At 39.3% G+C, this 13,923-nt stretch overlaps 1 protein-coding gene across 1 annotated transcript in view; it reads left to right on the top strand.

Moving 5' to 3' along the window:
- ptgfrnb (prostaglandin F2 receptor inhibitor b) overlaps window positions 1-13,923 on the top strand; it is a 67,168-nt gene that overhangs the window by 28,570 nt on the left and 24,675 nt on the right. Inside the window, exons 6-10 of the mRNA XM_046057757.1 lie at window positions 4,364-4,510; window positions 4,621-4,781; window positions 5,629-5,749; window positions 6,367-6,586; window positions 6,688-6,875. Coding sequence (XP_045913713.1) covers window positions 4,364-4,510; window positions 4,621-4,781; window positions 5,629-5,749; window positions 6,367-6,586; window positions 6,688-6,875 — 837 coding nt within the window. The remainder of the gene's footprint in view (window positions 1-4,363; window positions 4,511-4,620; window positions 4,782-5,628; window positions 5,750-6,366; window positions 6,587-6,687; window positions 6,876-13,923) is intronic.

Below are 13,923 nucleotides of genomic sequence, written 5' to 3'. Positions count from 1 at the left end.
AGTTAAAGGTCACCACACTCCCTCTAAACATTTGCCAGTTTAATTTTGCTGTGCAAAGGGCGATCATTAAAATCCTTGTTAAATATTGTGTAGTAACAATTAATTGAGAAATCTATTAATTAATTCTTTCTATTAATCCTAATCTATAAAGTTGCACACCCAAAGTGAGGCCCTCCAGTGACTTATTCTGTCAGACTAACTATCCATGCTTTGAACTTATTGAATTATAAAATGGAGAAAAGGAGCAAATGATCACGCTTGTTTAGTATTATACCTATTTTAACAGTACGTTAACAATTGGTTCATTTTGTTTCAAACAAATAATCAATAAGACAGCTGTTTTGAGGGATAACTGTATCTGCAGTAATGTGTACCCAAATTGAGTGCCAGTTTCATCTGCTCTACATGTACTGTATTCTGCATGTAAAGAAACACCAGTTGCCAACAGCTATGGCCAATTAACCTTTAAAATAATAAAATCAGTGGGATATGTTGTTGCTTTGAAAAAGAAACGCACACACTCTTTAAATGATCAAAAACCTGCTAGATCAGAATACATTTCTCATTTGGGTAACTTCTGGTGAGTACTGTAGCTGAATATCAAGTATTTTGTCCTAAATCTTTTATAGTCTTCATAACACAAAATTATTCATGTTGAGGCTGTTTGCATGTCCTTGAAATGTCTTTTAATGTCTGAAATTGCAGTATGTTAATAATCACAGTAATAAATGATCCTTAAAGGATAATTTAGGTAAAACTTCATTTAATAGCCGAGTCCCAAGTAGCCTCCTATCCCGTTTTCGGGCCTGGTGTGGGAACACATTTTGACAAATAAATGCCTGCCTAGATTTAACACCTGGTCTAGTTTTAATAGAAGTTCTTTGGATGTATAAAACCTCTTAAACCCCGCGGGTCGCCCGCTTTAGCGGTTTCTAAGCTGTTAATACAAATATTAATCTTTAAATGTATTATCAATATGTCCATATGAACATGCTACACATTGTTAGATGGATTAGATTCTCCACAATTCAATAGTTCAGTTCATTTAAGGGAAACAACAAGCCCCATAGTCTAATTCTTATAGATTTACCGGTGCAACCTGCCTGGTAGGCTACAAGAGAGGAAAGGAAATAAAGTGATGACTGCCTTTACCTTTAAAGCACTCATTAAGTCCGCTCGTCAAGTCCGAATGTGTCCGTTCCTTGATTATTTATAGGCCTATTCCTTTAGTCTGTTAGGGTCCACCCATCAAAAGAATCAAAACAGCTTTTCATAAAAATTCATCCAAGTTGTGAATCCTGTCATGTGAAGTCCATTGCTCTCTGTCTGCATAACTTCTCTCATCCTGCACTGTGTTGTTGTTGTGATGTTACTTCAAAATAAAAGCGCGTAAGCTGTCTATTGGAGCTACATAAAATGAATGACGTATATTTGATGATTTTTACAAGTATTATGAAATAAATAAACTGTTTTGTGCAAAAGGAATTAAAGGCCTGTCCCATATATAGCCAGGGTCAATTCAGTGACTTAAGCAAATAAAAGCTCGGGCTATTATTCAAAGTTTTACGGTATTTTAAAACATGGGCTCTATTTTCACATATTTTGCTGTCGAAACGACTAGTAAAAAAAGGTTTTGGAATCGGTGCAGTCGATGGCTTCAGCCGTCAGTCACGAACTGGCTGCAGCATATTCCTTCAGGGCAATGAACTCCTCCCTTGTTTTCATCGGCATTTCCTTCAACAACTCATCATCTACTGCACAAATGCCAAATTTTTTGTACCTACATGTTATTTCGACACCAAAATATGTGAAAATAGGGCCCAGGTTTAAAAACATATAAATTTTACTTTAAATAGGCTTCAATAGAGCAAAATTCATTGATAGAAGTCTTATTTAGAGTTTCAGCATTTTTTGATAAATTGAGTTTTATTCTTATTTTTAAAGGTTTTTCAAAAGGCTTAAAGTCTAATTTGATGGAACTTGGAGGCTCCCTTTTTAATTGCATCCTTGGAAAAAACTTAATTGTCAGATTTTTATGTAGGATTTTGGCACAGAATAGGTGTTAAAAAAAACAAAAAAAACACTAAAATCAGTGTCAGTATTCGCTTTAACAAAATATATACCTGTGTAAGTATTTGCTTCTGAAGCCAAATCCAATACAGAGTTATACAGTATCAGAGCTCCTGAAGTGGTGACTAGTGTTCATGTTGCTCTACTAAATAAGGCAACATTTCACTGTGTGAGAGAGAGGCGCGTGGCTAATTGGCAAGCTTCACATATTCTCATCGATCAAAGTGTGTGTGTGTGTGTGTGTGTGTGTGTGTGTGTTACAGCAGATGGTGACTGTGCATGAGTCAGTTTGTGTGTGTGACGTCCAAATGACATCACGCAGACCTCCTCCTTTGCCAAACACACTCTTGTGTGTGTGTGTGTGTGTGTGTATGTACTTGTATTTATAGTGTTTCTGCTGTGTGTTGGTACATATCGGTATGCCTGTGCTCTTTGGTTTGTGTAAGTGGCTACTTGTATATACAGAGTGTGTGTGTGGCATATCTTACAGTTGGGCAGGTGGAAATCTTTTTCTGTGTATGTGTTTGTTTCGTGTTCATTGACTCATGAAGGTGCAATCTGGATGAGAGGATCTGCCTCACCACATACCCACACTATTAACACTGATACACACCTCATCTCATGTTATTTCAGGTCGATTTGTGTTGTCTGGCTCTTTCACTCAGCTCTATGTAAGGACCAAACCACACAAAACAAACAGGATTCACTTTGCATTTGTTACCGATGATTCTGGACTGTAAAATGACACAACCTGGCAGTGTCTTATTTTCATAAGACACTGCCCTGCTGGGATGGGAATCATTACAGCACAATAGGGACTTTTTTTGAAAGCTGTGTGCATTGGGGTGTGCGTATATACCAATACGTGATTATTAAGCATTTTTCCATCAAGCATCATCCCAGCCTCAATTCTTCTGGGAAGCGTTTCCACAAGGTTTTGGAGACCTGCTGGAATTTGCTCCCAGTCAACCACAAGAGCATTAGTGAGGTCCAACACTGATGTTGGGCTATAAGGTCTAGCTAAAGGTTGGTGTTCAAGTCGTGGTGGATGGGATTGCGGGCAGGGCTCTGTGCAGGCTAGTCAAGTTCTTTGTCACCACACTGGGAAAACCGTTTCTTTATGCACCTGGCTTAATGCTTTACGGCAATGTAATCAGTAACAGGAAAGAGTTTGTCTAAAATATCATTGATTCTGTGACAATATTTCCTTTACTCCTTCCAAAAGTACCAAAGTGTAGTGATGGGTGTATAAATTCTTTGAGTCAAGTTTAAGGGCTTTGGGGTGGATCTTCACATTTGCAGATGATGCTGTTCTTTTTAGCTTCACTGGACCAGGATCACTGATGTGATCAGAACGAGGACCCGCAAGTGGGTTTATGAGGCCATGGTTCTTTCCCATAAAAAGGTGTCCTAATTTAAAGCCCTTTTCAAACATTTAATCTGTTAACATTGCTGGCTTCTATCTGTCTATTAAAGTAATGAGTTTTGGGCTTTCAAGCATAGGTCTCTTACGTAGCTTGTCTGCTATGTCTCTATAGGACCTTTTTTATGGATAGAACTGCAACATGTAAAGTAATGATATGAAAGCATAATCAGCGATGGATTTTAACCCTTATTTTGCAGTTTAAGGGTTAAGAAGGCCAAACTAGATCTCTCAGCATATTTAACCTTGTGCTGCTGTATCCTTTACATTAAGTTAACTGCATTAAATTCTGCCTTGAGCTGTGTTGGATGGAAATGTCTGCCGTCATGTCTTTTTATAAAAAATATGTCTTTGGGTCTTATCTAAACATAATACCAATGTGTAAAATGTCCAGCCCATTTTCATACTAATGTGTCTGATAGGATCTTATTGGTTAGGGAAACCAAGGATTATGAGACTGACCATACCTGAAATGTACTGGCTGCATTGTGTTAAGAGTGCTTTAATATGTAGTACAGTATAATACCCTGCTTTTCAGCAGCAGTTGTTGAGTTTCATAAAGGTTTTGGGTTAGGCTTTTGTTACATTCTTCTGTTTTGGGGTGTGTTTGTTGCTACTGACAAGTGTCTCAGGGTGTCACAGTCAGCCATGGTGGTTAGAGCTGGCTTGTTCCACCTCATCTCCACTCCTTTTGTTGAAATTAGCAATGTGTTGTTTCAGAAACTGACGAAGATTATGAGAGTTATCAGACAACCCACCAGTGCTGCTGAACATTTAGTTACCCAGTTAATACTTGCGTTATTAAATGTTTGAGCTACAGAATGAATCAAATTGGGTTTAATGTTGTACTTTATTAATTTTTCTCCCCAGAACCGAGCTTCAAGCTGACCATTGAAGCTGTCCTGAGCCCCCAGATGACTGCTGAACCCACAGAACTGGCATGTCATGTGATTGACATTACCCATCTACCCCCTGGAGGCCGTCTGGGTGTCACGTGGGAGCACACTACACTACCTGGTACTTTAAATTCACTTGTCAAAATCTTTAATGCATTCTAACACAGAATTACTTAAACTAAACCTCCTACAGACAAAGTCATTGTTTTCAATCTATTTAATCACCTGCAGGTATAGGGGACGATCCTCAGACCTCACATCCCATTGGCTCCCTGGACGGCAATGGCAATCTGTTGCCGGAATCTATGTATTCTGACAGGCTGAAGAGCGGCCTGTTATCTCTGACCAGAGTCCAGCCCAACACATTCAAACTGCGATTCCTCCGCACACAGGTAGCTCTGTGAACATAATGACTGATGGAAACGGTGATTTATGTGATGACAGGATTGTAGGCAGAATCTTTTTTTTTTTTACCAAATTAAGGGACCAGTATAACGTGTTTTGTTTTTTATTTAAAACTGGATTTGTTATTATATATCGGTATTACTATATGTTTATTCAGTTTCCAGAGTTACCAAATGTGTGTGTGTGTGTGTGTGTGTAAATTTGGGGGAATGTGCAGACCGTTTTAACGTGGTACGTTTTGATATTTTACTCACATCTGCTTGTTTGCTGATGTGTTGAAACCAACATCTGTTTCATACCTTTATACGTAGACTATATGTGATACTGCCATACTTGTTTGCAGAAATCAGTATTTTAATTGCTCTTTTAAGCTCATTATTTTGGTTTTCCGGCCTGCAAACAGACAACAACAGACAGTTTGCACAAGATAGTGAACACTTTGCAGCTAAACATCCACATATTTTTCTGAGGAGTGAAGACCTAAACAGAGCTAAAAGTAGAGTGAACATTGAACCAACTAATATTGGAATTACATTCATGAAGAGAAACATGACTCCAGATTAATGCTAATGTTTTTCTGTGCATGTGTAAATAGGCAGTGTTTGTTAACCTGTTAGCCACAAGAACATTAAACTGTAATGGTGCCAATGTTGTGTTCTAAGCTTGTTCCACTGCCTCAAAGTGGCCACTATAAGTGTAGTTTTCCTAATGTGAGTAGGAAAATTTAACAGCATTTGTTTATATGTAAAGTAGGACAAGGAAACGTGATTTGTTGGTTTAATTATAGCAACAATAGTAATGTTGATCATTGAGTCACTTTCACTCTGTCTGTAGGAGATCGACATGGGCCAGTACGTTTGCACTGTGTCTGCTTGGAGCATTAACAGCCAGGGGGGCCTGGTGAAGACCGCTCAGAACCAGAGCTCGCCTCTGACTGTGCGGTGGGATACCAAACGTAAGGAGCCTTATGAGTCATCTGATGTTTTGTGATGCACAATTAGTCAGATCTAAAACTTATATATTTCTTTTTAAGCTTATTTACTTTAATACTCTGTCTGCACACAACATTTATCCTAATACTCCTGGTCATAATCTGTGATTTAAAGAGGTACCTCTGGGAGAAATTCAGAAACACAGAACCATTAACTCGCATCTATGATTAAGAAAACCAATAATACGCTGCCAGCCAGTCATAGTAACCCTGCTGTTAAGTTTCATGAATAAGCTCTGTCTGCAGATCAGTTCCAGACTTCATAGTAAAATCCCTCAACGTAACAACAGACCTCTTGTCTCAGCCTCTTATTCTCACACACACACACACGCTTCCTCTCTATTTCAATCCCACATGTTGAAGTTCGTGTCCTCAATTTAGCTAATTGAGCCATGATGTAACCACATTGCTGTGTGTGTGTGTGTGTGTTTGAGAGAGAGAGAAATCCTGTTTGAATCAGAATAAGTTCATGGTGTAATTGCTTTTCACTTCCTGTTGGCCACCGTTGGGGGATTTGGACTCTCTGGTGGGCTGAATGATGCCTGTCTTAACGTTAATTGATCGACTGGCGGTATTTTCAGGTCCCTCTCTAAACGTCGTGGCCAAGGTCACCCGTGAAGCCTCAGTGGGCGGGGCGACCTTTGAGATGAGCTGCACTGTGACCACTCATAACCTTGGGGAGGCGGGATACTCAGTGCTCATCCAAACACAGGACAACCTTCAGAGCAACGTGAAAACCATCATGACTCTCAGCCCGGACAACGTCCTGCAGCACGGAGGAGCCACAGACCCCAACAGGAGGTACGTACCTGGTTACATATGTACATTAACACATGAACCTTTGCACAATGCACTGGAGCCTGGTTTTGAAATATATTATCTCTCACTCTCCACCTGCTCAGAGACAGTCTGGTTCTGACAAAGTCTGGTGCTACTGAGTTTCGGTTTCGCCTGGCTGGTGTCCAGTTGTCTGACAGAGGTTTCTACTGGTGCGACATCACCGCCTGGACAAAACAGCTACCAGGACAGACTTGGACCAGAGCCACCAACGCAGAGTCTAACAAAGTCAAGATCGACTTTCAAGAAAATGGTGTGTGTGTGTGTGTGTGTGTGTGTGTGTGTGTGTGTGTTGTGCGCGTTTGTCCACACACAGTTTCAAAACTATTTTCATACTTTTGACTAAATTGATCAACACTGATTGGACGGTAGGCATGGGTATTTGCTACCCAAATAGCCCAGTATTGAGTAGTATCGAAACATCTTCAATAGGGGTGGGGGGGAAAATTTATACAGAACAGTATCACGATATTTTCCGTGGCAATATTGTGTCGATACACGGACGTCAAGTATCAATCTTTTATTATATAAATTGTACATGAGAACTTTACTTTTTGGTACAATAATAACTAAAGAGTTTTCCTTTGGGGACACAATTTGAAGTTGGAAAAAAGGTAATAAATTGCAATATATCACAATATGTTTAAAATCGCAGTAATATCGTATTGTGACATAAGTATCATGATGGCATCGGATCGTAGTGCCTCTGGCGATTCCCCGTAGTGTCCAGTACTGCAATCGATACTTTTTGTAACCAGATAAGGGGGGATATTTGCAGCCAAACACGCAAGCAACACACCTTATGTGCCTGCATGCGCCTAGCCCATGCCTCATTTTAACAGCCCCTCGAAGTGGCTTCAGTCTCAGGAAGTCTCAAGTTTAACTCGGTGATCACTAAACTTTTTCTCTCCTCCTGTCTTATTCAAATTCAAAAACAACTTTCAAGCTGTGGCCTTTCTCTGAAAATAGAGTGCATGACCTAATAAGGATAAGGAGCGATCGATGCAAATTCCCAATATTAATAGCAGTAACGGTTATTTCAAACAATAAAAAGAAAGGAAAAAATATCACATGAACAATAATAAAAATAATAATACCAACTATTATGGCTTCAACAGGTGGCATTTTACGCAAGGTATCGAATGAAGCACTCTATTGGTATCACTTTAAGGGTACTGGTATTGTAAATTTTAAACGATACCCAACTTTATTGGCCGGTCATGTGTTTGGAAAATCATGTGTTTTTTCCAACACTGGGAAATTTCCCCAGAACCCACAGAATTGTTGTTCGTGGAGAGAATATATTGAAGTACAAGTAAAAAGCTGTAAAAGAAAAATCAACTAGTCCCAAAGAACATGTAAATTAAACATCCAATCAACGTGCTTCAAATTCTAGTTAGGGTTGGTTAATAAGACAATATATAAGGTAGATTTTGCTCTTCAGTTTTTACAGGGTTTTTGCATCAGTGTGATGAACTACTTTACTTTTTCAGGTATTTAAGTTAGCCGACAGACGGTTCCCTCTTGTTTTATCTATAACTAGTTTGTCTGTTGAATTTCCACAAAACTGTATATTCCAGTATTAAAAAATTTGATTTTTTGCCTACATTTCAACATGTAGCTTACCATTCCTTAACAGTATGGTAAGCAGTGGAGGAACATTGAGTTTACCTGTAAAAGTAAACTTTCATATTAAGACAAAAAACACTTAACAACCAGCAGCTCTCCCCACTTTGCTACTCTGAGCGCCGACAGAGTTAAATACTTCTCGTTTGTATCTCATACTTAATGTAACCCATTAGATTTCTCTTACTTGTTCTTTTTTAGACATTGTGCTCATTTAATGAAATTTCCTGCAACCAGGCTGTATACAAAGAGCATAATAGAAGACTAACCTTGAGCTAAGAATATCACTAATTTGAAGTGTAGTCATTCAAACACCTATTCACTTTCATAACAATCTGAACAAGTACTAGAGAATAAGTCCATGTAAATGATCCTGGAAACCCTTTAGTAACTGTCTATTAATAGAAATATTTAAGCAGTTCTGTTTGGTACATTTCTAGGCACGTTATACACACACATATCCTCCACCCACACAGAGTTAATGATAAGCTACACAAATTCCCTAATAATGTGCAAAAATAACACACACACACACGCACACACCTTAAGCCCTTTGACGCCCACCACAGCCACTGGCCTACTTAACTTTCTTTCATCTGACTGGGAAGTGGGAGACAGGAGGAGGAACAGGAGCGTCAGAAAGGAAGGGAGGAAGAGGAGGGAGGCGACAAGGAGGAAGACGAGGAGAGGGCAAGGTGGAGGAGGAAAGTGAAAAGGAAAAGGTGATGAGAATAAAGGGTGAGGCGGAAAGGGAGAACAACAGGGAGAGAAACAGAAGGAGAGGAAAGGGGGAAGTGAGGAAATGGTAGAGGAAGGTGAGAGAGTAATTGACAGATATAGAAATGGGGGGAAGGTGGAGGGATGTAAAAAAAAAAAAAAAAAAAAGATGATGCAAAGAGGAGCTAGAAAGGAGGAGGGAATATGGGCGGGAGGAATGGGTGGAAGAAAGGTGGAAGGACAGTACCATGTGGGGGATGTGATGGGGGAAAAAAACTGGAAGAGAGGATGTGTTGGGGAAAGAAAATGTAGTGTATAGCGCTTTTCAAAACAAAAGTTACAAAGTGCTTCACAATAAAAGTCTTGAAGCGGCTGGGATAATAACACACTCAGAAACAACAAAGATCAGACATGAAAAATTAAAGTTTTAAACAAGATGTTAAGTGAATAAGATGATTAAATGTTGAGAGTTTTGAGAATTGAAGGTATGCCAAATTCTATAGGCAAAGACGCAGCTAATGTTCTTCTGCATAAACTGATTTTAGCTTGTCACAGATGTATTAGTACTGACACATTTCGGCCAATAAGGAACCAGAAATTGCAGCACAGAAAAGCCATCAAGATGTGCTTTGAAAATGTTTTTTAATTGGAGCAAAAGTCTGTAGACATAAATATGGTGGGAGAAAGCTTCACTGTTGCTAGCATTACATAGATAGAAAGTCCCAACAGATGACGGACAAGCACAGTATATTTTAGCGTATTCATAATATAATAAAGGATTGTCCACAAACACACTAGTTAAGTTAATGCTTCCTGTAGTTCACTAAAATTGCAATTCAGCTGGGATCAGGATTAGACGTATTTATTTTTTTATATTAAAAGATTGACTAAAATGAATCAATAATTTACTAAAACTTTAGATACTGAGTGATACATGAATGTTTTCATGTGGGCGCATGTCTCTGTGATTCAAACTGCAAATGGCTTCAGTGACCTGGAGGAGTGAGGAGACAGTTGGACCATTAGCTGTAGCTAACATTACTTACCTTGTGTTGACCACTCCTCTCTGTAACTTTATGGTCAACTCACTGTCGCCTTCTTATCAGTAAAGCGAGGCTTTATAGCAGAGGTCACTAATAAGCGGTCCGTATCCGGACCCAGCCGCTGTCCTCTCCGGACCGCCGACCTACAGCCAATTTATTATTGACGGAGCGTTTCTATTTTACCCCGCGCAGCTTTTGTTGCACTTACTGTACTGGTTTAGTGGCCGAAGAAACTCACAGACCAATCGCATGTGCTCCAATCATCTCATGTGACGCTGCTCAGCCAATCAAATCTGCATTCCGATGCTTGCGAGTCGAGTCCGCGAGATTCACCAGAGACGTTTTGGAAACACACACGAATTGAGGAGACAAAAGGGAAAAGAGATTTCACATGGCTTTTAATCAAGAATGTACAGATTCTTACATGTACATTCCTCCCACGGGCAGTTCAACACCAGAATATCGCATAGATCTCCAATCCTAGCTGGCAGGACAAACTAGAGCTCACGTTTCTCACTGAACAAGATAAAGTAGGGAGGTGGTTGCTCTATAAGAGGGAATGAAAGAGAAGAGGAGGCATTACTGCTGTTCATTTGATGTGTTGAGTGTTTATTATAAAATTGGTTAAGACTACACTTCATCACTTCAAGCTACACTTTTTATTTAATTTTTTCAAAAAAATTAGGCACTTTATTTTAGTTTACTTAAATTTAGAATTTATTATTAGAGTAGTTTATTATTTATTATCCCTCCAGTTTGATGTGAAAACGGTAAATATTCAAGTATTATTTGATATGACAGTCCGTTATTGACTAAAAACATATGTTGATAAAACTATACGTTATGGTACTGAATGATAACGCAAGTTAGTCGTTTTGATGTTCCGGACCTTCGCTTCTGGAAATTTTCTCCAACTGGACCTCTTTGAATTCTAACTGAACACCCCTGCTTTATAGGCTGCAATTTTATATATTTGAATACATTGGTTATTGATTACTAATTCAATTTCCAGTGACCCTTTAAAATGTACTGTTATATATGCAGAGTTATGTTTTGGTTGTTCTTAATCTGTTAAATGTCTTGCTTAATATCTTGGTCACAGCTCTTTAATAACCAAATTTAAGGGATGTATATCAAATTATTTGCTTATATTAAGTGTTAAAAACTAATATAATGTTAAATAAATAACATTTTTAAAAAATCTCATATTTAGATTGGCCTTGAGTGCAGTATATGTTGAACTATACTGGGAGTAGGCACTGGTTCAACTCGATTAAGAAATATTCCCCCTGTAGTCCCTCCTCCCTAACCATTACTTTGTTGGAAGATGGGCTGCAGCATTTTGAACCATCTGAACGAGGTTTGTAGGAGGCAGAAACGCTTTAAGACTATAGGAGCAAAGAGATGTTGCAGAAAAGATGACTGTGAAGGAGAGAAAGATAGGAGAGAAGACGGACTGAAAGAATATCTTTCTCTGGGGAGGGCAGCAGCCCTTGAGCATTACTTCCTCTTTCTCCATCACTTCTTCCTCCCCCGTTCTCTCCGCCGTCCTCTCATTCTCTCCCCCCCCCCCCCCCCCCTTCTCTCTGGGACATCTTCAAAGCGAAGCCCTTTGGCCAATCAGCCAGCTGCGGAGATCTGCACCGCTGCTTTCCTTTTCTCTCTGTGTGTGTGTGTGTGTGTGTAATCTTTCAAGTGTGTGTATCCAAGTTGAACATTTTGAGTTGACCCCACACAGAACACCCCCCCCCCCAACACAGACACACAGCATTCAGCATTCAAAGCTTCAAGCTGAGCAGTTTTCAAGAACCCCTTATACTTGCCTTAAGGGATGGAAGTTCTGTGCACTCAGTCGTAGGTGTGTGTGTGTGTGTGTGTTTGTGTGTGTTACTAGTACATCCACAAACTGGCAAGTCTCCCAAGGTTCCAGCTGTATCTTGAATGTTTCAGACGTGTTGTGAAATTTCTGCCTGTACTGGGATCTTCTATGAGGACACGTGCAGTTTTTACTACACATTTACTATTAAATAATTCAGCGTTTAAGTGATTCCTGTAGACAAGTGGCAACATAAATATGGAGTGTCCAGAGGAAAACGTGCCAGCTAAAAGATTTACCAATGTCCTGCTTCCTAAGTTGTATTTTATGGCTTTAAGTCTGACCTTTCAAACATTTCTAATTATCCCAAATCTGTAAAGGGTAATTCTGTATTTTTAAAAGTTCATTCATCATTCCCCTGGGTTGTTCCTTTAGAATTTCAAAGGAAGGTGAACCTATTATTCAAATGAATGTAAATCTTCATTAGATTTTGCCGAGCCGCCCTCTGGTTTGACCCTCCGTTTTTACTATAATTGTTCGGGGTGTGTTCTCTTTTGATTTTCACTTCCAAATAAGTGGTTTACATACTTTGGTTAAACTGGAGCCTGACATCTTCAGATCTCAGTGCTGAAATTGGTGAGTAAATAGTAGAACCGAAAACAAAAAAGAAGGCCCACGTTGTAAAAAGAAAATAGTGTGATTTGTTTATGATGCATTTTGATTATTTATTGTAAAAGTAATGAATTCTGCATTGCTCGTCTTGCTCTGTGAGTTTTGCCCTGGAGGGGTTTCAAAGCTGTTCCAAAGGCTTTTCCATCTTGACAACAATGACACTGAATACAATACATGAACATTTAAGGCATTGTTTTTTAGTAAAGGAGCCGTTCGGTTCAAATTGATTTTGACACAGCCAAAAGCTGTTGATAAAGGCGGCGCTGCAAGAAGACATGTTCACAGCAGATTCCAGTAAACACGATCCTCTCGTGGCAAGGACCGCTCAGAAAACACTTTTAGTAACACAAAGTGAAGAGAAACTATAGCTAATTAAAACTGCAGGCAGCGTTGGACAGGCCCTCATATCGCGAGTTGCCAGAGGTCATCAGTAAGGCTCTGAATTATGTGTTTTTTGAGGCCTCACGAAGCAGTTAAACATCACTTCCTGTGTGGCGCTATGTGAACATCCGCTAAGTTGTGTAGCAGTACATCAAGTGTAGTGTACACTGAAAATTTCACATAAATCAAATGAAGAATATCACACAGAGCATACTTCCTGTTGCCATTAGGGGGCGCTATGACATTGCTTGAATTGTGGCTTGTAGATGTGTTCAGAGCAGGACTCTTATCAAACATGCGAAGTTTCATACAGATATGGACATATACACTGAAGTTATCACAATTATTACTGTTTCATGGCGAATCATCAATTTTCAACGCCATGGACACGCCCTTTCAACAAAAACTCACAGATGGCACAACTTTTCATCGTCAAAATGCGCAGCAAAAATTTTAAGTCATTAAGATTAATTGTGTAGGAAGAGTAAAGTACGAAATTTGTAAATCGACATAAATGACCATCAAATTTAAAATGGCCGACTTCCTGTTGGGTTTAGGGCATTGCTCCAAGAGGCTTTTTTGTAGGTTTGGATATGATACATCTGCCACAAACACTTCGTACATTTTTGAGAAACGTGGCCCGGGGGCTGCTCTTTAGGGGGTGCTAGCAAGCCATTCTGCTACACCAATGCACAAAAACAAATGACAAGTAACACGGGACTTGTATGTTGTGCAAAGTTGGTGAGTTTTCAAGCATATTTATGAAGGGCAAAAATGCGCTGATATTTACTACTGCTGCTGTTAATAAATAAGTCCATCAAAGTTATTACATAGTGCCCCAAAGAAGGAATAAAATATATATATAATCTCGTAGCAGTGTTTACTAATATAAACATCAGTTATGCAGAACTGGGCCTTAAGTGGTTCTTGTTAGACTTACTTTATAGGAAATACTTTCTAGCTCACTTACAGATCACCTGTGCCCTGGGAAGATGGTCCACTTAGATCTATCCACCTAGTGTATATGTAACTAGAGTGTATGTATA

This window comes from Micropterus dolomieu, linkage group LG01 (assembly GCF_021292245.1).
Source record: "Micropterus dolomieu isolate WLL.071019.BEF.003 ecotype Adirondacks linkage group LG01, ASM2129224v1, whole genome shotgun sequence".
Taxonomy (NCBI): Eukaryota; Metazoa; Chordata; class Actinopteri; order Centrarchiformes; family Centrarchidae; genus Micropterus; species Micropterus dolomieu.
The sequence above is the reverse complement of the archived record's forward strand: the minus strand, read 5'-3'. Positions and strand labels throughout refer to the sequence as shown.